The 27,424-nt window shown below is 42.4% G+C and overlaps 1 protein-coding gene across 1 annotated transcript in view; it reads left to right on the top strand.

Annotated features, from left to right (window-relative positions):
* The window catches only part of prex2 (phosphatidylinositol-3,4,5-trisphosphate-dependent Rac exchange factor 2), an 89,995-nt gene that overhangs the window by 59,473 nt on the left and 3,098 nt on the right, over window positions 1–27,424 (top strand). The window contains exons 28-39 of the mRNA XM_083995650.1: window positions 384–466; window positions 1,273–1,363; window positions 3,768–3,896; window positions 4,941–4,982; window positions 6,217–6,314; window positions 6,402–6,548; window positions 9,827–9,929; window positions 10,085–10,228; window positions 10,351–10,465; window positions 20,548–20,614; window positions 20,957–21,147; window positions 24,372–24,474. Coding sequence (XP_083851776.1) covers window positions 384–466; window positions 1,273–1,363; window positions 3,768–3,896; window positions 4,941–4,982; window positions 6,217–6,314; window positions 6,402–6,548; window positions 9,827–9,929; window positions 10,085–10,228; window positions 10,351–10,465; window positions 20,548–20,614; window positions 20,957–21,147; window positions 24,372–24,474 — 1,313 coding nt within the window. The remainder of the gene's footprint in view (window positions 1–383; window positions 467–1,272; window positions 1,364–3,767; window positions 3,897–4,940; window positions 4,983–6,216; window positions 6,315–6,401; window positions 6,549–9,826; window positions 9,930–10,084; window positions 10,229–10,350; window positions 10,466–20,547; window positions 20,615–20,956; window positions 21,148–24,371; window positions 24,475–27,424) is intronic.

The raw sequence follows: 27,424 nt of genomic DNA, 5'->3' as shown, positions 1-27,424 counted from the left end.
TTGCAAAATAGTCCCATAAGTGAGAGGTCATGATCACAATCTGACTGAGTGGTTACACCTCTGTAAGGCGAGAACAAAAATGCCTGAAGTTGAATCTAATTGGATGTGACAGGCGTTTGGCCACATGCCTCAGCTGGATTAGTCATTAACGTGTTACACAGCTGTATATCCTGTCAAATATCCTCTCCCACTGTCTGTTAGGATGTCGCACACACAGGCGGACACACATTTCACATCTTTTTTTTCCTTTACCTGAAGACCTAAGAGCATTGACATTTGAAGGAAAGTTAATTAAATGTGTTTGCAGTCAAGGCAACACACTGTAATTGTGCATGAGACTGATACAGTACATTTGCTGATGAACTGTATCCATCCCTCCATAGGAGACGAGATGCCCTCCAGTGTGTGGCTGTCCCATGATAAGCAGAAGAGACTTCACAGCTTCCTGGAGCATCTGTTTAGTCAGGTGGGTCAGTAGCAGCTGGACAGATGTGACTGATGGGGCTATTTAGTGGAAACACTGACTCCCTCACTATCTCTGACTTTTAAAAAGCTCTTCTTGTCCCTGAACATCTCACAGATAAACAGTGTTTTGATTCCCCTACCAAGGAATAAATTGAACTTTTGTTATCTTGTGAAGGTTAGGGTCAGTGATTGTGCTGGACTGCGTGATAGATCACAGATGGCACTGGTTTAATTAGTTGTTTACCTTCATACGCTTAGGTAAAATGTTTTACATCATTATAATTAAACCAAGATCATTTCAAACAAAACGGCTTTGACTTTTCATGTCCAATGTAATACAGTATTTTTAAAGGTTAAAGTTTTATTTAGGTCTGTGTTTATAAAAGGAAAACAGTGATTGTCAGTGTGAGTGACAGTATTTTTTTTGTGTGCTCAGGATGAAAAATTCAAAGCAAAGGTTGACCATATCTGATTTACACTCAAACCATCCACAAGGAATTTTATGAGGATATCTCCATCGACAGTAGAAAAGCAGAAAAACTATATTTTGCTGTCTCTGCACTTCTGAGCTGCTTCCTGTCATTTGTTTTATTGTGGAGCAGTTTCCCCGGTTTTGTTTACATACCACACAGCAAACTGTGTTCACTGTTGAAATTATGTGAATATGTGGGGACAGAGAGAGTGAGAGAAACAGGTGCTGGTTGTGTTTGGGCAGCAGATTTTTGAACATGCTTTTTGATCTTGGCCCGATTGTGAGAAAACTGTGTTGAGCAAGTGCCGTGATTTAACCTTTGTGCTTTTCTTCAGGTGGACTCAATCACCAGCCTGCTGAGAGGAGCAGTGGTGGCCCGCGCCTTTGAGCAAACCAAGTGCTTCACACCTGGAAGAGGATTACAAGGTAAAACACCGGGTCCGTGTCGGCATCTTACAACACAGTGCATCTTCTAGTTGAGCCATTAAAGCAAGAAAAACACAAATTTTATTTCATGTGGTTTATGTCACGATGTCTCACTGTCTGGTGCAGCAATATGACTTTCCTGTCAGTGTTATTTTATTTCAAATTGTTTTTTATTGAGTTTTCAATAAGATGTGTTGAAAGAAAAAGAAAACGTGGAAAAATAAGGAAAACAAACAATCAAAACTGACGTAAAGAAACAAAAGACGCAATTGCATTAATGCCCTACATGGATACGATATCCTGTGTGCATCGGATACATATTATACTTACATACATACATACATACTTACGTACATACATACATATATACATACATACAAGTTTCTTGCCTCAGTTTGTTACATTTTTGATACCCAACCCATGTGCAGATATCCTGTCAGTGTTTATGCTGATGCTGTCCCCGGGTCTCGCTGGGCTGCACAGTGGGACCCAGAGAAGAAAGATAATATTGGAGAAACTCCCGAGCTGAACAAGCACAACGCTGAGAGAAAACAGAGCGTGTGATGAAAATGACGCAGCCGCCTGCACATAGGGGCTGCAGCTTCCTGTTGTGTAATGACTGTGAGCACAGATGTGACTGTAGAGACATGGGGGGGAGGGGGGTCGTGGTGCTGTAGGTGGATTCCAGCACCTAAAAAAAAAATATTCCCAGCCATTTTCTTATCCACTTCTTCCCCACCCTACTTCAGCTATTCCAGTGCTCTTCTCTCTGAAACACTTAAAACAGCACCACTCATCTCCAGTTCTACAGTTATTGCAGTGCCACTTACCAGTCAATGGAAAAACTGACCCTGTAGCTTGTGTGTTATCTGATTATTTTTCTTCTTTTTTTTTCACCACGTGTTTATTTGCCACCTGACCTCCTCTTGGCCTTGGTGTTAACCACAGCGGCTATTGTTACATTTTTATCTCTCACAGGAAAATGTAGGAAATGTTGCTGGAAGGAGCTAAATTTATTCTTATCACTTCCCGCTACAAATACAAACTAGCTCACGGTGCCCTTTCATGATCCGTGGAACTCTGTGCAGACGACTCAGCCCATTTTGAAGATAAGATAGAAGAAAACTCGGCTCAAAAGCAACAACTGTTTTCTTTCTTTCTTTTTCTTATGCAAGTGATGCAAGCTTGGTTCCCAGACTGTGTGATGATGATAACTATGTTTTGTGCCCATATGGCCTGTGCTGTGCCATGTGAGGCTTTTTACAAGCTGTGATATGAAAAAAGTTTGCTTTTTTATGTCCTTGAAATTGACTTTAATAGAGTGTGGTGACTAAAAGCTAAAGAGCAGATTACACAGTTACTCTGTGCGCTTTGATAAGTAAAGCCCCCAAACATTACCCACCCATTTGGCACACAGAGACCCCGCTTCTGTCAGGCTGTCCTCAAGTGAGTGTGGATATGCTAGAATTGAAACTAGGTCCGCTTGTGTTTTGTGTGTGTATTTGTGTGTGTGTGTGTGAGTGTGTGAATGCCCTCAGGAGGGATGTGAAGGCCTTGATCAGAGCTGATCCATCTCAACTCCAGTAATGTGTGTGGTTGATAACACAGCAAACAGGATTATCGCACAAGTGGAGCATTCCTGCATCCGATCTCTTACTCACACACACACAAACACACACACTCTGTTAAACAGCCACCTTTCTATCACAGATCTGCTCCCCTGTCTCCAGAGTAAACTTTGTTCTGTCTAGTTTGGAGAAGGGTTACATCAGATTGAGGGGGTTTTACACTCGTGTTTTGTCACTGCAAAGACAAAATAACGAAAAGATGTAGAAGATTGCAGCCAGCCGGACACTGATGATCTGGTCTGAGGGGCTGATGTGACCAGAGGACCTATTATGTTTCTCAGAAATAGAAATATATAAGACAGGGAGATGGTGACATGGAAAGAAAAAGACAATGAGACTGATGTTAAGGAGACAGATTTAGAGCAGGTCATAAAGAAAAGCATGAATGGAGATGGTTCATGAGGGATGGAAAATAACAACAAAGAAGAGTATAATAATTTGATTAGTATCAGATATCTTTCCTGATTGCCTTTTTAGTGAATAATCTTTGCTGACTGAATCATCAATCTTCTAAATGTGTTGTACTTTGAACGAGTTTGATGTTCTCTAACTGCCGTAGCAAAGTAATGGAAATTTTATGATGGCAATAAACATCTGTGAATTAAACTGACTTGTGTTTTGGATGTGAAGATGATAAAGGAAAATGCCCCAGGGTGCTCAATTAAATAATAAAATCCGTCTTTGTGTTGCAAGAGGCTTTATGATTGATTGATCAAAATATATCCCAGCGCTAGGTCTTTGCTCATTCTGTGTGTGTGTGTGTTTGTGTGTGTCAGAATTTCAGCAGGAAATGGAGCCCAAGGTGAACTGCACCAAGAAGCTGCGTCTCCACGTCAAACAGGATCCTTGGAACCTTCCCAGCAGCGTCCAGACCCTCACACAAACCATCGCTAAATATGTAGAAGGTCAGCGTGCACCTGAGTCATTCCATACATGGCTAAAACACACACACATGCACACACACACAAATGCTGCTTTCACCGTGTCAGACTTAGACCCTAAAGCTTGCCCACACAGTCACATCCAATATTTATTGTGGAACAGCATGGCTTGCCCGGGCGGTAAAGTACATTAAATTGACCAATTCTCCACCGCACCTCATCATATTTATTAGATACAATAATAACCTCTGTTACAGTTGTGTATGTACAGCGAGTCCCAGACCACTAACTGTGCTGCTCTCTTGAAACTTTAAACCCTTAAACCATCCTGGGATACATCAATTAGAGCCACAGAGTTGGAGCTGAACACCACAAACTGAAAGAATTAAGGAGCTGCACTGTGTCAGATTCCCTTCATGTTTTTTTTCTTCAATCTAGATAGGGAGTCCAGCCTCATATGTATACCCAGTGGGAGAGTGTGGGTTTGCGTTTGTTGGCACACAGATTGAATAAACTGACACATACAGACATACTATATATATGTAGAAATGAACACACTAGGCTACCACAGTCAAACGTATATACAGATACAAACAGCCCGGACCCAGAACCGGCCACATGACACTCCTGGGAAAGGTGAGCTGGCGGTCATGACTGAGCGAGTACAAATAATCAGAGCTGATATTAATGTGCAGTTTGGCCTGTGTACACCATGTTTTTTTTTCTACCTCTCCCCATGATGGCTTTTTCATGCAGTGCAGTGTCCTGCCAAGCTACCCGCGGCTCTGATATGACTATAAACAAATGTGGATTTATGTTATTATCTTTGCCTTTGGCTGGTTTTTATGATGCTGTGTGTGTGTTTTTTTTTGTTCTTATATGTGAAGATAAACAGCTGTGGAGCTGGGATGGGGCAGAAGAGTTATACAACACCGTCCTATTTATGACTTTAAGGGGTCGAGTTTATAGTATAGGTCATCCTGCTGCAGTCGAGGAGAGACGCTCTTCGGGAGTTGATATAAGGCTGTTCGCTGCCTCACTGGATTTTCTTGTATTTGTTTGTTTCAGAGGTGAAGACAAGGCTGCTTTTGGTCTTACTACAGTACACAGGTTTGTTCCCTTCTCTGCACAGAAACAGAAACACAGAGTACAGCACCAACATCAATTTTTAACTGTAGGGAGTGCATTTTACACAAACACACGCACACGCACAAAAAGGAATAAAACATATTTTTCTAGAGTCATAACATCCTGCAGTGGTGAGCCACACTGTTTGCTCAGTTAAAATGAAATCACACAGGCACAAAAAACAACAAGTAAAGATAAATGAAAGAACAAGAATGAAAATAAAGTGGAAATGGAAATCATAAAGGCAGAGTTTTTATGAATCAAGTTATCAGCCGATGATAAAATATTCAGCAGACATTTGTACTGCACATTATTTTTACAGGCACAAAGAAGCATTACAACACTTACAAACACAAAAGTATAGTTCGAGCTCAATAAAGGCCAGACACCAATTTTGTAAATACACACCAATAGATTTAGTGATACATAAACAGTAGCAAAAGAAGAAAACTTTGCGTTTCTGCTAGAAAACCACATGTATCATGTAATTAGCTAGAAAAAGGGAAAAATCTAATTCTATGGGTTTACCTGTTACCTCTATCTTAAATAATGACAAATAAAGCTTGAAAAACAGCAGTAGTGTATAAGATATATGATACGACTCCCATAACTGTAATAAACTTCTCTTTGAATAAAAACCTATACGCTACAGTAGGCTCACAGCACATATAAAGTGCCAACACCTTAAGAGAAACTACACTGATGAAATGAAGTCTAAAGTCCCTTTACCTACATCCTGGAACTTGAAACTGTAATAAGGAAAAGTAAAAAAAAAAAAAAAAAGGTAGCCGTGTTTGGCAGGTGATGTTTGACTGGTTAATAGTGTCAAAGACTGTGTGGTCATTCCTTATGACACATTATTCATTCGCGAGGGGTTCATGAACTCATTTTTAACTCAGTGGAGTGCAGAACTTTTTCAGGGGGGCTATTTCTCAGGAAATTATGGCAGCCAATTATTTTCCACTTGGGTGCTCCTGTCATTTGCTCTCATTTTTCTGATACAATATTGAATACCCTGCAGATTAGAAAAAAGGCAGCCAGGGCTTTTTGTCACCTCACTGGAAGCTCAGAGGTTGCCATAGAACTGAGTCTGTGCAGTTACCTAAAAGGCTCAAACCACTCACTTCTTCCTCCCTCTTACTTTTGCTGTTTGTACTTTACCTCTTTTATGTCATGACTTTCCTCTTGGCCTCATATCCTTTTCTTTTCCCTCTAGACTCAGAGATTCAGTTGCGCCGGGATATGGTGTTCTGTCAGTCTCTAGTTGCAGCTGTGTGTGCATTTTCGGAGCACCTCCTAGCCGTCCTCAACCAGGTCTGTAAAATAAATTAAAAAAAAATACCATGACACTTAAAGAAGAAGAAAAAAACTCAGCTCACTGTTTGTTTTGTCTACTTCCAGTTCCACAATGTAAGCAGGGAGCCAGAACAGGACAGCTCGGACCCCCAGGACTGTCTGGAGGCTCAGGAAGCCAGCCGCCGTTGGCTGGAGCAGATAGCCAGCGCTGGGCTGCTCTTCCACTTCCAGTCCCTCCTCTCTCCAAATCTGGTGAGCGCCAGACCAGCCTCAGCTCTCAGTTAATCTGCTCAAACAGACACTCTCAAAACAGGAGTTGTTGTCTATGTACACACATACATTTGCTATAAACTGACCACCCTTATACTACTACTATTATTTTGTCATTCACAATAACAAATGATCATGATCCGATATCAAAGTATATGATTCACAGCATCCAACATTATTCCTCCGCTCTGTGAGTATAGTGTGTATTGGTGAGCTACAGGCACACAAATGAGATGCGATCTACCTATTTGCATGTTTGAATTTTGAATAGATAATCAATCATGATGACACATCCAGGCTGCACAGCGGCCACTGAGAGAGATCTACTGAAATGTGCTGAGTTTAAGGCTGAGTGTGCACACAGCCACCGTGCATGAATGTGGTCTGAATCACTGAGGTGTGTTGCTGATGTGCAGAGACCAGAGCAGCCGCAGCCGACCCCCCCGGTGTTATTCAGTAACAGACAGTTTCACCATCCTGTGGGTTGTTGCTGCTGCTGAAGGAACTGTTGTCTGGAAAACCAAAAATACACACACACACAAACTCAATATAAATATTTCAGTCTTGGTCTAGCTGTGCTTTCTGTACAAAGTGATACCCGAACTTATGAGTCAATCTCATAAATTTGACCTGAAGCAATTCAGACAAACATCAAAACTTTTAATCTAAAGTTGTTCAGTTTTGCCATTATTGTGACAAATTGACAAATGTAATGATAAATGTGTGCTACTCAACATGTATCTAAAACATATATATACGGTATATATATATACATGAAACTTCCCCACTTGCCTTATTTGATGTCAGGCAGGTCTATTGAATTAAAGTGAGTCCGATGGAAAGAGACCATTCAGAGAGAGTTCATCATGAGCTGTGGATGGCTGAATGTGAGCTAAGCCCACATTGTGACCTCACTGAGGTCCTTCTTAACCTTTCCCTCCAATAAGAATTTTAAAGATGTCTTTAAAATCTGAAACTTAACTTTGAGTAGCTGAAGGACTGTTCACATTTTTCTTTAAAAGTCGTCTTTACCTCACTTACTTTTTGTTTCTTTTCTGCATTTTGCATCATGAACAACATAGAAATTTTTTTAGGATGAGACCATTTGATTAAGATTCTATTTCTGTCTTCTGTCACTGGGAATTATAAAAGTGTATTTTAGATGACTTTTTATTTAGGATTTAGGGCTGTGAGGCTTGCGTCACATCCCCAGACATTGTTCACATTTCTGTCTTCCTGCTGCCATGCCGTCTCTCTCTCTCTCTCTGTCTCTCTGTCTCTCTCTCTCTCTCCCTCTGTCTGTCTCTCTCTGTATCTTACGGTGTCTCTCGCTCTCTTTCTGTCTGGAGAGATTTCCCGCTCAAGTGTCCCTGTGGAGCAAAACAGGGTTTCAGTCCCTGCAGGTGATTCCAGTGAAATCCAAGCACGCTCCTTTTTAGGGCACGACATGAAAGGCAGCACAAGATGAGCGTTGGATGCTGTTGGTGTGTGTGTGTGTTTGTGATTTTGTGTAAACTGAATCTGTGTGTGTGTGTGTGTCAGGGGTGTGTGTTTATATGACGCCCTTTGAGATAAACCTGCCCACACACAGCAGGCGTCACTTGGCAGCGCAGCAGGTACTCCTCTTTCTCATGTTGGACCATCTCAAATGTGTCCTTTAAAAAAAAAAAAGACCTTAATCCTCTTCCACCACTGCTGCGTTTATCCGTCTGCATGTGGTGGATAGAGAGAGGAAGAAAGAGAAGAAAAAGGGAGGGGGGGTGATGCAGGAGTGCAGAGCGTCACAATCCAAAATATTCGAGCTGCTATCTTTGTGGCCACGAGCAGATGTGCTTGGTTGTGTGTGTGAGGATGCTGAGTGGATGTTTGAAAAGGAAACATATGCACGTACGCACGCGTACAGACCTTCATAGATATAAACAAACACAAACAAGCTAAAGAAAACACAAGAACAGAAAAAGACACAGACACACACACACACACACACACACACACACACTGTCATGTGCGTCAGCATAAGCAGACTCCGCGGATAAGCACATGAGCATGTACAATACTGTTTTTGAGTTCAGGAGGGGTTGTGTGGAGTAGGTACTGAGAATTTGATCACACACAGACATTCAAATTATTCAGTGCTCAGGTATAAATGAATAAGAATGGTGGCAATATGACAACACCACTTCACTAAGGTGGTCATGAAGGATTAATGTTTAAACTCTAGATCATCAATAACAGGGCAGCCTGATCCTAAACCATCAAAGCCTGTCTTTTAAGTAAGAGTTGCTCTTACAGAACATGAGAACCACTCACAATGTTTTTGTCCAAAACTGGGTTGTACTGTAGGAAGGAGCTCTACATCGACTTTGAATACTTACAAACATTATTAATAATTAATAATAATAATTCATTCAATTTGTATAGCGCTTTTCAATAACCCAAAGATGCTTACAGAGAAATAAGAAGGGTAGTGAGAGACAAAGGGGACAAGCAAAAGACAACACAGGTACAACAACGGTTAGAGGGGATGCGAGGGGTTGGTAGGAGAGTATAGAGGGAAAAGGGGTGAGTTGGTTAGGGATAGGGGAGGTTGTAGGCTTGTGAGAAGAGGAAGGTTTTCAAACTGCCAAGGAGCTTTTGATTTCTTAGTATGAACACTAATTGACAGCACATATGGCGCCGACCTCATTCAGGAATTCTTACATCAGTAACTAAAGAAATTACAGCATAACAATAGAGGTGGTGATGTAGCAATGTGAGCTATGTGTCAGATTATGCGTACAATATGTCTGTACTTTCACTTCAGTAAAATTTTGAATGACGGAATTTGCGTGTTCTTGTAAAAACAAACAAACATTGTGACTACCGGTATATACACAGGAGTTATGAATTAAAAGGAAGCCCAAAATGAAAAGTCTTGTAAGTGGATGTGTCATCATCACAAGGTGCTTTATTTCACCTTATGCTTGTTGCCATAATCTGGTGCCTGCAATGCAGTAAGAACACCAGCAGTTTGCCTGTAGACTCCCATGTGTTATGCTAATGTAGCATCAAGTCAGTTGGCTCAAGATGAGGCCAGTTAACTTTAATTATTTCTGCCATGTTTCCATTTCAGAACATGTATGAGACTTGGTTCAAAGTGATGTCACTTAGAGTTAATCAGTTTTGGGCAACTTCCTCTCAAACCACTAAAGGCTTTCTAATCCAGTACTTCTTCCACCACTGCTTTCTGATCAGTACACTCTCTTTCTCTCTCTCTCCAGACTGATGAACAGGCCACGTTGGAGGACACTCAGGTGGCTCTCATTGACCTGGAGAAGGTCACATTCTACTTCCAGCAGTTTGAAGGGGAGCCGCTGGTTGCCAGTATGTAATCTGACTCTTATAGCCGACATGTGATGGTGGCTTCAGTGGAGGGAGAAGCATCATCACATCCTCTCCAGTGGCACTTATGAAGTCTATCATATTAAGGAAAGCTTTCGACTCTGAATCACATCTCGGCTCTTCCTCCTCTGTGACAGACATGCCCATTTCGTACCAGGTGGAGGGCACCCGCCAGGCCCTGAAGGTTTGCTTCTACCTGGAGAGTTTCTTCTTCTCCCAGCTGCCTCACAGGCTGAAAAGTGGAGGAGGCATTAAGATCTACCCGGTGCTATTCACACAAGGTACAGTCAGCACACTTCAGGAACATGTCAGCATGGAGATAAAAGCCACTTTATAGATGATCGTAAAAAACAAAAAACAGTGGCAGTGCTTTTAACACTTTCTTTCACTTTTTTCACTCTAGCACTGGAGAGTATGGAGGGGTACTACTATCGAGACAATGTTTCAGTGGAGCAGTACCAGGCCCAAATCAATGCTGCCTCGCTGGATAAGGTCAAGCAGTACTACAAGAGACTGAGGTATGTTATACAAGACGGGTACCCCCAAATATTACTTTGAGACTTGATATAATTTAGCAGTTTTTTAGATCTGATGTAAATCATGATGACCTCCGGTCCAGTTTGGGCCTGGCTCTCATCACGCAGCAGGGCCTCAAGGTGATTGGCTGAGTCAAACACAGCGGGGACATTTTTTTATGATTGGTTGCGAACAAACGCAGCAGGGGCGACAGTGATTGGATGAGAGTGCCCAGCGTGTCACCACCGCTGATGTAGTGCCTCTATGCAGCTGCTGCACTCAGTTACCCCACACCCCATTGGTTTGTCACACACCGGAGACCCTCTGTGATTGGCCAGGCGTGGAGATTTAAATGAAGTTGAAAGAAATATGAAGAAACACACACTGTGCTACCGAAAATAAGGACTTGTGTTTGTCTTAATCTCCCGAATATATGAGGAAGAGTCAGACATGTGCAGGATGCAATCTGAATATCAATATTTTCTCCTAATAGATGCTAGTATCCTCTTCTGAAATGAAATGAAAAGAAAATGATATTTACACCAGCTGAATAAAAGGAAGTGAGCGTGTAAGACACCTTAAGAATTCCTATTGAGAAACTCTTAGACTGTGTAATTAAGTAATTAGATGCCCGTTGTTGATGTTTGTGCAGCTCTATTTGGATTACAAAGCTGAGAGCCTGATAGATTTACAGACACATACCTCGTCCTCCTGAAGCCTGTTAATTGGACCCTTTGTAATCTTAAATCAAAGCTCTCACTGTCTCTATGTGTGAGTTAAGGCCCGGCTCGGTTGCCACTGAACTACAGATACTGTACTATCAAGATTTAACAATAGAGACTGAAGCCGTGTTGGTTATTAGATAGAATCGGACATACAGTACAGTACTATTGGAAAGTGTAAGAGGATGACAGGTGGACACGTCGGCGTCGGCAAAACATCTGCTGCTGGTTGTGTGGATAATTAAAAACAGAGCAGAGCTCGCAGCAAAACTCATCCTGTTATTGCGGGACAATCTGCTTTAGGGGGTTGAATGATTTACTGTCGGTGACGACGCACCACAACAAAGCATGAATTTTTTACCAGGATTGTCTTCTGCTGAGAGTTTTTAATTTGTTTGCAATGTTTAGTTCAATGAGTGAAAAGACTTCCAAGTGTTTATCTGGGTGAGCGTCAGAATTCCCAATGCACAACCCAGAAAGGAGTTGTGCCGGGTCATTTCATCTTCCAGAGCGTCATGTCTCTCCAACCGTCCCTCCGTCTCTTTAAGTAATGATATTTTCTGTTAGATCTTCTGGGATTCCACAGCCTTTTAGTAGCGGGATATTGACATTTTGTGGCATCTCTTTCATTTTACTGACTCCTTGTTTGCAGACTCCAGTGTGGACTCCATGATCAATCTCTAAAATGTCACCATTCTAATTAAGATACCACAGGGAGGGACATGCTATGTGTTCGGCACCTGCAGTAATGTTGACGTGAAATTGTCCCAATGAGCTTAGATGTGGGTTAATGATGTAAACTCTGAGTTGACTGGAGTCCAGCCATCTAATTCAGATCAGCCTGTGTTTTTATATATCTGCATGTGTACTGTACGTTTTCCTTTGACCTGTACAGAAAGAGGCTGATTGAATTGACAGCAGAGTCTCCGGCTGTAACACGAAGCAGATGTGTGCTGACAGGCAAACGAGTGAGGCTGGTGACTTGGGGAGCATTAAGGGGTGCTGGGTGGGGGGTGAGGATAGGCGGAGTGCTTCAGAGACCCCACCAGACTGTACGCCTCTCAAATACTCAATCTCCTTTTCAGTAAACCTGTCAAAGCCTAAAACTGCAGATCATTTCATTCTAGATCCAATAAGCAGAAACACACACACACACACACACACTGGTGAGAGCGGGGTAAGATGAGCCGCTTTTCACATTCAGGATCACCACATCAAGACTGTTTTGAACTAATATATATCTGCATATATTTCATGATGTTGTGCATCCCTACAAACAAACCGAATGAGTGTGAAGTGGTCTTGTGGCATAACTTACCCTGTGTATAGGGTAAGTTGATCCACCCCCTCCTTCCCTTCCATCCATCCATCCCCCACCTCACCCTTTACTTAATATTCCACCTGTCAGGTTGCAGGTGAACACAAACGGCTGGGACTGCTGCTGAGCTAACAACTCGATGAGCTTTGGGCAGTTTTGCGATTATGAGGCATCTTGGGAAGAATCCCTCATCTTTCTCTTAGAAAGTAAAGCTTGGCTTACCATAAACAACTTTGCTTGTTTTCAGGAACATAGGCTACTTACTGTAATCATAAACATCCGGAATCTTGATTTAATAATTAAGACATTACCAGCCAAAACTAGACTAATTAAGTGTACAGTATAGGACAGGTGGCTCAACTTACCCCAGAGCTACCATATTGACTTTATTAGTCCCCACAGCTAAAATGATAGATACTGTACCACAACTCATGTATAAAACAAATGTATAATTATCTCTTTTGGTCTAAACACAATTCTCATAAAAACTTATGATCGACTTAATTCACTTATGAGAGTGAAAAATTGGTTTTTGGATATAAATGTCCAACCACTTCACTCAGGTGGTTCAGGTGGCTGCAACTATTGTTTTCGTTGTGGATGAATCTGCATAATATTTTCTTTATTTTGCTTAATATTGCTTGTGTTGGACCCAATAATAGCCAATTTTGTAACATATTGGAAAGAAAAGTAAGTTAAGGAACTAATTCTCAAAGATGAGAAGCTGCAACCAGCTGAATCTTGTTGAACGCGTGATAAAAATATATTGCTAATTCCTTTTGTTGATAGACTTTTGTTTCAGGTGTATGAATATCTACATCAATCTCCTAGTAGAACTTTAAAATTCAACATCGCAGTTGAACCATTCACTGTCAACACGTGGAAAAACATCAGCAGGCGTCTTGCCCCAATGAAACATCTGTCCTTGTATCAATTGTAGTAAAGTAAACATTCCCAGCTGTTCTTCAGCAGTGGGTGAACACAGCGTCGCTCTCTATGTGACATTACCAATAGTTTTCTTTCGCCGACTGCCATGTGTCTTTGGGCTGACCACAGGCCAGGCTGTGATGTCACTCCCCTCTCGGCTGCTGCGCTCCAACCTCAGGCACCTCGTTATCCTTGGAGCATGGCCACGGCAGTGTCGGGTTAAACCCACACTACGAGTCGGAGCTGGAGGCTGACTGACAGACACAAACAGCACAGCACACGCAATACTGAACCGAATGAACTGCAGGGCTGAGAGTCTCAAACGTTTTCATGTCATCAACCCCCAGACAGACTCCCATTGCACCTCAGACTCACATATGCATTTGGGAGATATTGTTAGCAGCTGCAATTGGATTTTCCATTAACATTGAATGATGGAGAAATGGTATTTATAAAAATGAACATCTTCCCTTACAAATGCCATCATCATTTGCACTGAGTTAATTTAAATGAGGAAGAAAGTTGCTCATTATTCTATCCCCTCCCTGCAGCCCTGTCAACAAGACATGCTTTTATGTGGATATAATTGTGTGTGCATGTATTTGTTCATGCAGTGTGTGTCTTAGCATTTTGTTTTCGTCTGCAAGAACTTGCTGTTTTGTCTCCTCGTTGTCTTGCTCCTGCGCTGACGCCTTTACTAGCGTGCAATGTGAGTATTATCCAATTTCAGAGCAGTAAATGATACCACTGTAACGGTTATTGTAAGATTTCCCAGCTCCGTCCCCGGTTTCCCGTCTCCGTCTCTCTGGCTTTTGCTTTCCTTACCCACACCAAGATGCAGTACTGTATGATCCGAGCAAACCCATAGTGCCTGATGGAGTCACTCAAATCTTCCGCAAAACATAAACTCACGGGCCAAATCATAAGCACATGGCTGGTCCCACAGGAGTCAGCGGTATATAGAGCCAGAACACGCACCCACATTTTTCAAGCTTTCATAAACCATCTCAACTGACATGCGTTTAGGCAGAGGAGATTTGAAACCTTGACATGCACCAAAGTGACAGTCTCTTGAGTCGCAGCTGTGTTAGTTGCTTAAATTTCCTGCAGGTTTCTCATCATCAGCATGATACAGTTGAACTGGGGGAATAGTAATTGTCTCTCATTTTTCTGTCATAAATTGCGAGATAATCACACAAATGCGTAGATTTTCTTCCCATAGGAAGAATACAGTAAGAAAGAAAAAAAAAACAGGGAGGAATGAACACGCTCTGGAAAGGAAACATCTTTTCCTTTAGGACATAGTCAGGACTGAGAAGAAGGGGAGATTGAAAGGGGAATATAGATCACCAGAGCAGGTTGCAGAGATGGAAGGGATTTCAGGGGGATGTGATGAGGATGATGGGTTGAGGAGAAGGAGAGCGAGAGTCTGTCGAAGAGGGCAGAGTGGAGTGGAGAGGGTAGAACCGGGACAGAGTCTGCAAATGTATTATTCAAAGGGAGAGATTATTGCAGGCTTGTGGTTTCATCTCATTTTGCTCTTATTGACAGGGGGTTTCAGGAGGGAATAAGATTTTCCCCTCACGTGCTGCTTTGCTATTGATTTGAGGAGCATGGTACACTCGGAGGGATGAAAAGAATAAAAGAGAAAGAACTAGTACATAGCATCTGCTGCTGAATTGTTTACGTATCATGTCCGTATCATGTTCCTGGTGTAACAGTAACCTGTGAGTGTCAGAAGACAAGTTTAAATCAATATCTTGGCCTCCTTGGAGAGACCGAAAAGTTGCACTGCAGGCACTGTCTTTCCTCCCTAATTGAAATGCGTTTGGCAGCAGTGGGGATACGTTTGGCTCTGTGTTGCAAGGCCAATGTGAAATTCCCACATCCCATGGTACGTGTTCCTTTGATTAAAAAAAAAAAAAAAACTTGATTCATGGGGATATTAAAATTTTACACAATCTCACAAACTGTGTGTAATGATCACACTGCAGCGGAAACAAAAGCGATAAACTTGGATGTACTGTATAGCACTGTACAGAAAAAAGTACACATTATTATTATTATTATTAGCGTTACAGAATTGTATTTCATGCTTTGTTAGCTCAACAGTCATCTGTCATCAACGCAGAGCGCTGCTTCCCAGTCATTTGTGCTCTCACAGTGTTTGCTCTTGCAGCAGCAGCAATGGAGAATTGTTATCACAGCGCTGCAGTGCAGTTTGTCTTGATTAAGCGAAAATGCCTGATTCTGATTTGCAGGCCAGGGTGTCTGTTTCAACACAGTAATGAGCTCCCTCTCTCCCGTCCTTTATCTCTCTTCACCTGTGGCTGGAGCAGAGATCGAGTCTCTCTCGCACTTGTTCAGACGTGACCTGGCGTTTAGAGTGTAACGGTGCTGCTCAAAGCGCCGACGTCTCCATGAATAATGTAGAAGTCGATCAGGTAATGACTGTTAACTCAAAAGAGGCTTCGTTCGTCTCATATACATAGACAGGCACATCCATCTCTAATTGCATCCTCACAAAAAGACACACAACTATACAACCATACATAAAAAGCCACTCTGAGCTCTCGTTTTGCTCGCCGTCTGTGCCCCAAAGAACACACAGTGTGCTCAGAGAACAGGACAATAGATGGTGTGACATCACTTGAAGTGGCTCCACACACAGACATGAATCCCGCCACAGCCTCCAACAACATAGCAGCACCACAAATCTGTAGCAGAGCTCAAAAAGCGTAGTTTCTGCCATATACTGTATTTCTCTTCCTCCCCTGGGGCGTAGCTATGTAGTGATGATTAATAAGCAATAGCTACTGCAGCAAGTTCCCACATCTTCCATCTGACATGCATTAGTTTTTTTCTGAGGCTTCTCAAACAGTAACATAACAGCTAGAAGTGCGATTTCTCGGATGACTGCGTCTTGTAACCTGAGAAGTAATTTTGGTTTTTCTTTGCAGAATGAAAAATCTGGATTATTTTAGGGATCGTAATTGATTATGGATATTATCCTAGCCTCAGCAGTGAGGTAATGGGAAATTTGGTCATGTATTCTATTCTCCGAGAAGCAGAAAGAGACATTTCTTCTCACATTGTACCTCCAGTTTACGAAGTGATGAAAATGCCACAGTCTTTGCACCGGCATTGGGAGTCCCAATCCACTGGAGCACTGAGGAAGGTGTGGGGCTTCGTTCTGCTCCAGCTAGTGTGCACTGAACCCCTGTTATGAAGCCTGTGTGGCTTACACCCAATTCCATTTATCATTTCTCTTTGACTCTATCGTTGAACAGCCGTGATGATGACAACCCTGCACTTAGTGATGGTGGTAAAAAAAGACCTTGACTCATCTCTTCAGCAGTTTCTATCCAATTAAATAAAATAAGAAAATCACCTTTGGAAGGAGCCAAGCTTTGCATCTACTTATGTGCAGCATCAGCCCTCATAATTCTGCTCTTTTTAAGCCAGTTGCTATTTTTGCGTTTGCGTAATATATTCAGTATCTCCATGTGTGTCCTTAGTGATACAACTGAACCACATTTAACACTGTAAAGGGCCAGACATCTGTCTATTGGTTTTGAAATGTCAGTTTCAATTTAAATTTATACAATCTGTATTAAATTATGCATAGTGTAGGGATATCCATTATTTACTTTACTCAATCTTTTATATTAAACCAACAGCAAAAAACAAAACATGTCAGTGTTACCCTCATATACATTTAGTATATCAGCGTGTTGTCTTAGAGGGATTTAGTGGCAGTTTCTTTTGGCATGTGCTTCGATATTAAACTGTGGTTGACATACAGCCGGTCATAAAGATTGGTTGGAAGTGTAAATAAGAAGAGGGCACCGCATAAAGAAATGACTGATGATCTTCTCGCTGGGGTCGGTGCATAAGCATCAGCATCAGCATGTGGCAATGTTGAGGCTCCTCAGGCCCTGAGCGTCCCCCAGGCAGCTCTGGTACACACTGCAGTGGTTTATCAGGGATTTAATAATGGTGAGTGTCATTTATCGTGTGTGTGTGTGTGCGTGCTTGTGCGTGTGTGTGAGTAATTTACATGGACCAGCATAAAACTCTGCACGGTCACACACATTTAATGTCATAAATCCTAGATGCTTAACTTGTGTCCTTGTGGATGTATGGGAGAGTATAAACCCAAATTCATACAAGATCCCGATTTTAACCCATTTCGCTTGTTTGTTTCTTTAGTACTTTTGGAGGATGGAGGATGTCTTGTTAATGTTTCCATTCCCACGCTGCCCCCTCCAAAAAACATCTGTGCCTTAGATCCCTGTTCTTTGACGCTGCAGCTGACCACTAATGCTCCTGTGCTGTAAAGGGCCTCGAGTGTCCTACTGTCATGACGGAAGCAGAAACAAAGAGAATTAAGTATTCTCATTGGCCCATAAGAAAAAAAAGCCAGCTACACAGAGAGCAGGTCATCTCTGGCCTGCAGCCAAATCCTCCATTAGAGCCTCATGTAAAATTAGCCGTGTGTGTGTGTGTTTTGTTGGTGGGGGTTAAGTTATTGCAGAAAGAGCTACAGGCCTATTACCTATGGTTTTCTTGATTTCCTCTCAAAGCCTGATCTCACCAACAGCTCCTGTAACCTTTTGTCATTTTCCTGATAGGTGATCGGTTGGAGTTTTGATTGGCGTACCTTCACCCCCTGTTTTACAATAAATGTGAAGGGGTTTTTTTTTTCGAGGGGGAGGCAAGAAAAACGATAACAAGCTTGTGCAAACACTTGAGGGCTTTCGCTGTCCAGCCATTAAAATGGAGCAGCTGAAGTTCACGGCTTAAACCTGAGAGCAACTGTAGATGGGAGAAGAAATAATGGACACCCAGTGGATTTAAACCTTGTAGCTAATATGAATGTAATATGTTCTTAGCCTCACAGTGAGGTGTTTGTACAGTGTGTGTGGCCTTGAAATTTCATTCATCACTCATAATAAATACATCGAAGGTGCTCGTTGTCCAAACCCCTGACAAAACATCATCAACTCAGAAGATGGAGTGCAGGTCTCCTTTAAACCACACATCACTTGTAGGCCCGACTGCTATTATTTAGTCATTAGAGACCTCCAGGAGACTCAGCTCAGTTCCTCAAGCTGTGGTTGGAGGTATTTTTAGAACAACTCTCACAGCAAGAGGATGAGATAATCAGTTGGTATTATGACCTTGCCTCTGAAAGAGGTGTGCAAGGGCAAGAAGTGGAGTTTCTATTTAGTCTAGAACAGGTAAACAAATGGGAGCAGATGAAGTGGAGTTATACAGAAGTCCACTCCTCTATCATAGATTCTTATGTCTGAGCAGTGGAGTGATAAGCAAGAGTGGGCAGATAACAGGTCATACGATATGAAGCAGAGTAGCAACTATTTCCTGTAAAGGTTTTTATATTAAATAAAGGTTATTCTTCTTTGTCATGTTTGCCACATTTTATCATCTCTGTTTTTGTTGGCCATGTTGGGATAATGGTTAAACGGTTTTGTTTGGAAGCTATCGTGCATAAACACAATTAAAAAATACAGATACCAGGTGTTGACTGTGCAAAGTCAGTGCCTCAAAAAATGGACCGTTAAAATCACAGATTGTTTAGCAGTTTATAGTCATTATCCCAGTTTACGTGCTTTTTATGAGTAGTTGAAGAGGTGTGCACTAACTGTGCTGTGACTCTGTGTAACCACCAGTCTATTGTCTGCATCTTTTGACTGATAAGGCCATCTTGAACCAATTACATGGGCTGTTAGCTCGATCTGAACCTTTAGCAAACTCAGCTCACAGCCGTTTATTAGAACACGCCACAAGGTTAAAGGATAATTTGCCAGATAGGGATTCGATACTTGGAAACGTTTTGACAAGTGAGGGTAGGAAACGGGCGGGTTACTCAACTGAATCTCTGAACAGATGCGAGTTGTACAACTGATTTATACGGGGAATTTAAAGTGAATAGGAAACGTGCTGTTGGAAGTTAGAAAAAAACTGTGGCTCACATATCAGCCTCATTAGCCTAAATACAGGAGGGAAGTGCACTATGGGGATTAAGGGCTTTGGAATATGTTTTGCGCTCGTGGTTGCAGGTATGTTTTCTACACTGTGACTTGGCAGAGTGTGCAGAGTGCGTCGTCAATACTTGTGTGTGAATTTATGCGTGTGCTCTCAATTACTTCTCATTTCTACTCGGCTGGTTTGTAATCATTATAACATCTTGAATCAGAGATGTGTTGACTCTGCTCTAATTAATTAATTTCATTAATATTATGTCAGGCAGAAAAACCAGAGGCATAATGAAAGCTTCCTTGGCCTGATTTTAATCACTTAATAGCAGAGTGAATGCAGATGAATGAGCCCTGCTCCACTGACTCTTGTAAACACTCTCCTCACCACCACGTCTGTTCTTCCCACGTCTTCTCCCTTCTCAATGAAATTTTTCTTTGACTATTTGTGATTTTTTAGAAATGTGGACCGTATGGGTGACTGTGTGTTGTACATTACTATCGCTCCTGGCAAGAAGTAATGGAGTATGTGATTTTATTACATGGGGTTTAATGTGGTGTAGTGTGGCTATTTATAGCACACTGCTGGATTACTGAGATTTGATGGAGTCGCAGACTGCTGAGTTTGCACCAGTAGCGTTCCACCTCACATGGACTCATTGCGGCATACATCCTCTCTGTCTGCATAAGGACGCTGGTGCAGTGCTGCCTCCGGTGGATGAAAAGGAAAATGACAGCAAAATTGACTGTACTCCATGAATGAATGAGGCAATGGCATTTGGAGTGATGCCCAGGACAAGAGATGCTTAGTCTGTGTTTCTGCTGAGCTGTGCCCAAGTTACTCTGATGATTGATAGTCAGATGGTGGAGCTCCATAATGAGTAGGTGGCCTACTTTTCCCAGAAAGACAGTCAGTGCTCCTGATGACCTAATGGTGCATAGAAAACACATTTCAAGCAGAGCAGCAGCTTCTAAATAAAACAACCTGTGTGTGATTGTTGAATGAAATCTCCTGCAGTATGTCAGTACTTAGCAGATAGAGCTGTGTCTGTCTCCTGCTGCAGTGCAAATATCCTGTTAGAGCTGCTCCATGTGTGAACTGTGATGTCTTCCCGTAGGGCTTTCTACCTGGATCAGTCCAACATGCCACCCAGCTCTGCACCCAAAGCTGCCCTCATAGATAAGGTAAGAGCAACCTCGCATGCTGCATGACATAATGGAAAAACCGATGAACAGGATTAGATCTTTTTGTTAAGTGTTTACACGTGTAAATCGCTGAAGCCTCCAGAATGGAAATCGCTGAGTCACAAAACTGATAAGTGAAACAGAGGTGTTGACTGAATTAGTTTGAATATATAAACACACAAAATAATATTCCCCCAAATATTTGCTTAGTCTGAATCTACTTTGCACAGGCACATCATAACCTTCACATCTAACGCTCACAGCCTGGCAGAGTGATTTCTTTTTGTCGTGTTTTATCCTGCGCTCACCTCTGTCCCGTGTTTTTTTTTTTTTTTTGCCCAGTTGATGCGTCCCCTCAATGCTCTGGAGGAGCTCTACCGTCTGATGGAGAGTTTTATCAGTTGTCGTCGCACCGCTGCCTGCCAGTACACCGCCTGCGGGGCTTCTGGAGTGGGGCTGCTCACTGTGGCCTCTGAGCTCTGCTCACGTCTGGGAGCCACACACATTGTCATGTGCAACAGCGGTGTTCACCGGTGAGTGTGAGGGCACATACACCACGCAGCTCTTCTAGTCTCACCTTTAGCTCTTCTACAGTACTACAGTTTCTTACTGGTTGTGTACACCTTCTTTCACCACTCAGGTTTATGAGATCACCATCGCTCTCCTGCACCGTGGGGATTTTCTATTAATACACTTTTCTCTGCATTAATTAACAGCAGGATATTCTGACTAATAGGGCCCATTGTTTCTCTGACCAGATTAGGGACTTTTAAGTAGGCATAGCACTTCACACAGGAAGGAGACAGGTCAATTACTTCCATTCTCATTGAATTCTATATACAGCTGCCTAATTCACCTGCTGCAGAGGGCACCATTCATCAAAGCATGAGGACAGAAATATCCTGATCGTTTGTCACCGCTGATCCCTAGTTCCAGCTTTCATCTTTCATCCCTACTCTTCTCCTCCGCCCGCCCACCCATCTCTCTGATACCCTCTTTCTTTACCCCGTGACAGTTTCCATATCTTTCTGTCTCACTCACATGCACAGGCGTGCGCTCACATGCGCCCGTGCGTTCGCTGGATGTGACTGATGGCTTGATAAAGTGCCGCGGATGGAGCCGCCTAGTTGCCTGAGCTCTAATAGAAAGTTCCTGTCTGTGCAATGACTGCTGCTACTTTATTAACCCTCAGCCTGTGTGTGTGTATGTGTGTATCTGTGCAATTATACACACTAGCCACAACTCACCCAGACAGGCAGGCTAAGTGTACCGTGACACAGCAGGTGACAAGGCCTGCAATATTTAGCAATATTTGTGAACTGGCTTTCACCCTAAACGCTGTTTTACCCTCCAAAGCTGCAAGAAGATGAGGACACCGGCTTCATAATCACACAGGGAGGAGTTAGAAATGCTTTGCCTCATGCAAGCCTCCTTTTCTGTCATTAGCTTTATGTATAACCCTGTTACTATCGACAGAATACAGATTAAATATAGATGAATCACTTTCACCGCTGACTCTTTATAATTTGAAATATTAAAGTATTTAAAAAATCTATGTATTGCTCATGTAAATGGTGAGCACACAAACTAAATCTGGTGTAATTGAAAAACCTATGAAACCAAGCCAGTAGATTAGTAATGTGGGAAATTGCATTATCAGTGTGGCAGCCTTCGCTGGCTGTATTGATTGGATTAGTTGGCTTGATGGATGAGTTTTAATAACAGTGAAAGCGTGATATTTTGGGGGCATCAGCAGTTTGTAATATTCAGCACTCCTCTCTGCTCCAGATTTTTATGTCCATCACCCCAACAAAAGCCATTAGAAAGACAAAAGCAGGGTTCAGCATCTGACAGCAAAACAAAAACAAAGGGGAGAAGGTATTGGAAGCAGAGGCCTAATCCACATTCCAGGGCACTAACTTTCTTTAAAAAAAATGTTTTCTTGTCTCTTCCAACACTTTTTTTTTCTTTACTCATCCTTCTTTTGTTCTCTTCATCATTCTTTCCGTCTCGTTGTGTTTGGCACCGTCTAGTTTCTTCTCATTTATAAGTAAGGACTCAGCTCTGGTGAGACACAGAGTGTAAATGGGATATGGGCTGGAACCACATAAAACAGATGGATATAAATCACATCATACTATCTCACCAACCCTAATGAAAAGGGAAACCGTGCACACACACACACACACACACACACACACACACAGATTTTGTGCTCTCCTTCATCCTGCTCCAGCCTAAGAGATATTTAAAGATCCTCTGTGGGTGACTTTTTTTTTTTTCTTCTCTTCTTTATCGGTGTGGGAAGCTCAATATGGGCGCTTAAAATATTCTGGGGTGGCCTGCAAAAGGACATCTTTCGCAATTTTTCCTACTGCGATACAGTATCTTTTGGCACACACTGGAGATGATTGTTGAGTTCATTACTTTTATCGCATCATGTTACTCTATCACAGAATTATGCAACCGGACCTCAAGAGGACTTTTAAAATCTTGATATGACTGACTGACTGAAAGAAACTGCTTCTGGCAGCAGTAGGTCTCTCATGAACATCTGCTTCATCATCTTTATCTTTTTTTTTTAACTAGAATTGCTTTGAATCTCTAGGAACCCAGGAGTCAGATTTCTCAGCAGCCTCATGGTGATATTACTCAATGAAAGTGAGCCAGGCAGAGTTGGAGCTTTGGACAGTTCAATTTGCAGTGAAAAGCCCTGGGATCGATACACTCGTACAGCTTGTTATCATAGAAAGGTCACCCAACAGCCTTGACACCTGTCACTGGCTCTCTAAGGATTTATCCACATGCTGCCATTTGTGTGTGTGTGTGAAGGCGAGAAACAGGAAGAGACCATGTGTCTCTGTGTGTGTGTGTGTGTGCGTGCCTGGCAACAAAGTTGGCTGTAACTAATGAATCACACACTCACGTCAGCACTCATTTTACACACATGACACCGTCATGGCAGTGTGAGCGTATCGCCTCGGCCGCAGGAGAAACGCTGACTTGTCCTTGGACCCTTTTTCTCTCTCGGCTGCAACGAGAGGCATCACATCGGTCCTGTTGATGAGAAAACAGAGAAAGTCTCCTCACCAGCTGAAAGTTCACGGCGAGGTTTTAATCCGCATCCTGAATTCGGTCTGAAGCGAAGATTGGGAGGTTTGTGTTGCTCTCCCGAGGCTGCCTGTTTGCTCAGTGTGAGTGACATTTCAGCGGCAAATGAAATGATTCATTAGTGAGGAGACGAGTAAAGGTGAAGCAGGAGGAATGTGATGGTAATGAGAAGGTGTCAAGAGGAGTAAAAAATGAGCTCGGAGAGATTTGAAGTAGTTCAAGTGAATTCTGCCAGAAATTCATCATATCTGAATGAAACCCAGAGTTTGAGTTTGGCTTGCTGTTGTTTCTGTCCTGGTTTTTCTCTCTCTGTCTTTCTTTTTTTTTCCTACAGTAACTCTCAGATCTCACTTTCAGTCTTCCATCGGTTGGAAAGACGACTACATTACCATGAAAGCATGTCGAGGGAGTCAATGAGTGCACGTTGAGTCAGAGGAGGTGTTTATTGTCACTGTGGATGATTTTTCCTGGTGTCAAATATGCTTTGATAGTACAGCAACAGTGACAAAGGAAGTGAGGTTCTGCATCATGATTTCCCCATAAGCCATCCAAATGTCCATTTCCCTAGCACTGATGAATGTGCCGACGGACTGAGAGTGTGTGTGTGTGTGTGAGCTTGACCTCATGTTTCCTCTCTGATCAACAGCTGCACCCTGAGTGTGACGTTGGAGCAGGCCATCCTGCTGGCCCGCAACCACGGCCTGCCCCCACGCTGCATCATGCAGGCCACTGATGTCATGAGAAAACAGGTATGTCATGTATTTTGCACATGCATAGTTAATCAATATGTAACCTTTCTGTTACAGTATTTTTTTTTCCTTTTTTGCTCAGCATCCTGATGTTACTGCCAGAGGCTTTTGCTGCTTCAGTCTCTTCAGTGACTTTTTCTGCCTCGGAGTGAATTTGTGATTCTATCCACAATGCAATTTCTGCATCCAAAATCATTAGATAAATGTATGCATCATTGTGTCAAACTAGGCTGCCAAAATAGTGTTAGCAATAGATTTAACAGTGCCAATAGAGGAGTATTTACGCCATTTTAGCTCCTGTGGTCAGTGTTTGATTTCTCGCAGACACTATTACTTCAATAAGAATGCGATTTTAAAAGGCAGCCAACAGTAACTTTATTTCTTGGTGTCAGAGAAAGCTTTTGTCCGTCCGACTGCTTCGGAGCCAGCTGCTTGCTTGTTTGTTTGTCTGCATGTCTGTTTGGGGTCGAGGGAAGAAATTCCCATTACTCTCTGGATACATACACATTTTCACCCCACAAACAGCAACCGCCGTGACCAGATCTCAGCATGAATCTCAGAAGCTCTAGAAGTTCTGTGAGTGGTGGTTAGTTTTTGCTTTTTTGCTGTGAGAGAGAGAGAGAGAGAGAGAGGAGGGTTTGGTCACGAGAGAGGCTGAGATCCTGCAGGAGGAAAGACTTTTCATTTCCACACTCAAAAGTGGGCTCGCAGCCAGGACGATGCAACTCTGTGCATTGTTTGACCTTGAGTAGCTACTACTACTGTACTGTATGTGGCTGGGGGAAAAAATCCATCCTGTGGAAGGTGTGGTGTGTGACATTTTTTATTGAATATGAGAGGGGGCTGGTATTGGGATTTGAGAGAACTTTTTCATTATATTTTGATTGTGTTATTAGAGAGACTCTTGTATCACCATTGACCTACACACCACAGAGAAGAGGTTGTTTAGTGCAGATAGAGAGCAGAGGGGCGTCTCTGCTGTGTGTACGCTGTCTGTGCGTGTGTATGTGTGTCCTTGCTCTCAGACATCAGCTGATGAATCTGATGAATCTGAATATCACTCAGGGTTTGGATGACGCCCCCTCTTCCTCGCTGAATAGTCATACTTACTCACAAAAAGGTTATCAGCACAGCATCCGGTCCCCGCAGAAGCACCAATTCATCAAGCACCAGACAACATCATCCAGAATGAGGATGCATGAGTGATTTGAGCAAAATTGGTCCATTCACAGTTTGATTTGTAAACTTCTGCATGGCAATTTCCCATGCTTTTACTGTATAGGGAGTATATACAGTATATGTGTATATACTGTATCTCACGTTTCAGCATTTGTACAGTAAGGAATGTGTTATCATTTTCCCATGAAGTCTGGGAAGGATAAGAGGAATGTGCAGGAAGATCAACCATAAAACAACCAGATACCAGATCTTAGTCATTAAACAAAAAAGAAATGTGGAAATGTAAAAAATGGAAACGGGGATAAAAAATGCATGCAGCTTTTTTTTTTTTTAAGTTTAAGTGAATCAATATTTGTTATAAAACAGTGAGGGATATTTGCACTTTCCTGCTTCTTGGACAGCCTAGCACCATATTTTTCTCATTCTATCCAATGTGGATCGAACCATGATGGTTGCATGGATCTGTGGATGGCAGTGTACTTCCATCAGTTCGTGAGACTGAAATATGTCCACACAGATTGCGTTGCTTTGACATCATTTTTAAAGTTTTAGCGTCTTATATATATATTTAAAAAAAACTTTAGGAATAGTTTGGTTTCTGATGTTGTCTCTGACTCATCTGATCTTCTCTGGATGCCTCGTCCTGTAGGGACATCAGGGGGCATCTCTGTCTGGAGGCATCAGAATGGATGGCTGTGATGCACATCGAATAATTGCTGATGCTATCCTGCTATCTGGACGTAACTCGGGGCAGACGCTAAGACGGCAGAGCTGTAACCGAGAGGTCAGCTAATGCACTTTTGGCCGGTCACTCCCTCTCTGCTCAAAAAGGAGGCGCTGATGACCTCGTGGGATAATGATTCGATTGTGTGTTTTTTCGCGTTCATCCGTGTGTCGTGTGTGCATCAGAGAGGGAAGAGCGAGTACTTGTGAGCGCAGGTGTTTTCACGTGTCTAAATCAAAGAGAGGCCGAGTTGCTTCCTGCCCCCCTGCAGTTGTGTTTCTGCCGACTCTGTGCACCGCCAGCAGACTTACAGGAACATTAGCAAAGAGCAGGACGTGCACCTGACGGGGCATAATCAAACTGCAACACACAAACACAAGCTACATTAATCTTTCAAAGGGCTTGATGTTAACCTTTTTTTCCCCTACAGAGAATATTCTGCATGTGCTCTTTTGCACATAGAATAAAAAAGCAGAGAAGTGCAATAGAAAGGAAGGAGCCGGCAGCAGCTGTGGTTTAAAATTTTAATTCTCCAGATGAATCATCTACTACTACTACTACAGTACATCTACTTTAATATTTCTAGGAGCTGTTTAGCTCAGTGACTACTGTAGAACAATTCTGGGCCCAGCTGAATTTTTGAAATATGCAAACAAATCTGTTCAACCACCAAGTCCAAGGGGAAACCATCAACCTGTGAAAAGTTTTACCTCCAAAATCACTCAGCAAGACCTCAAAACTTTTCAGTACCTCCATATTAGAAAATAAAGTTCAGTCTTTTAATGTCAGAAATGCACACTGAATTCCAGATAGTAGGGAGTCTGAATAATATTACTCAGCAATGTATTATATCCAAACAAAGACTGAATCACCAGTCTCCTCACTGTATTTTTTCCGCATACAAAGCTTTGGGTGAAAGCATTATCAATACTCAGAGGGCACAAATGTTTTTGGCTTACTGTCTAAGCTTTGTTTAAGCTCTTCTCTCTGTGGTTTTTATTCCGAGCCCCTATTTATAGCTGCTGCATTTCAGCCTCATCCACGATG

This window comes from Trachurus trachurus (genome assembly GCF_905171665.1).
Source record: "Trachurus trachurus genome assembly, chromosome: 20".
Taxonomy (NCBI): domain Eukaryota; kingdom Metazoa; phylum Chordata; class Actinopteri; order Carangiformes; family Carangidae; genus Trachurus; species Trachurus trachurus.
The sequence above is the reverse complement of the archived record's forward strand: the minus strand, read 5'-3'. Positions and strand labels throughout refer to the sequence as shown.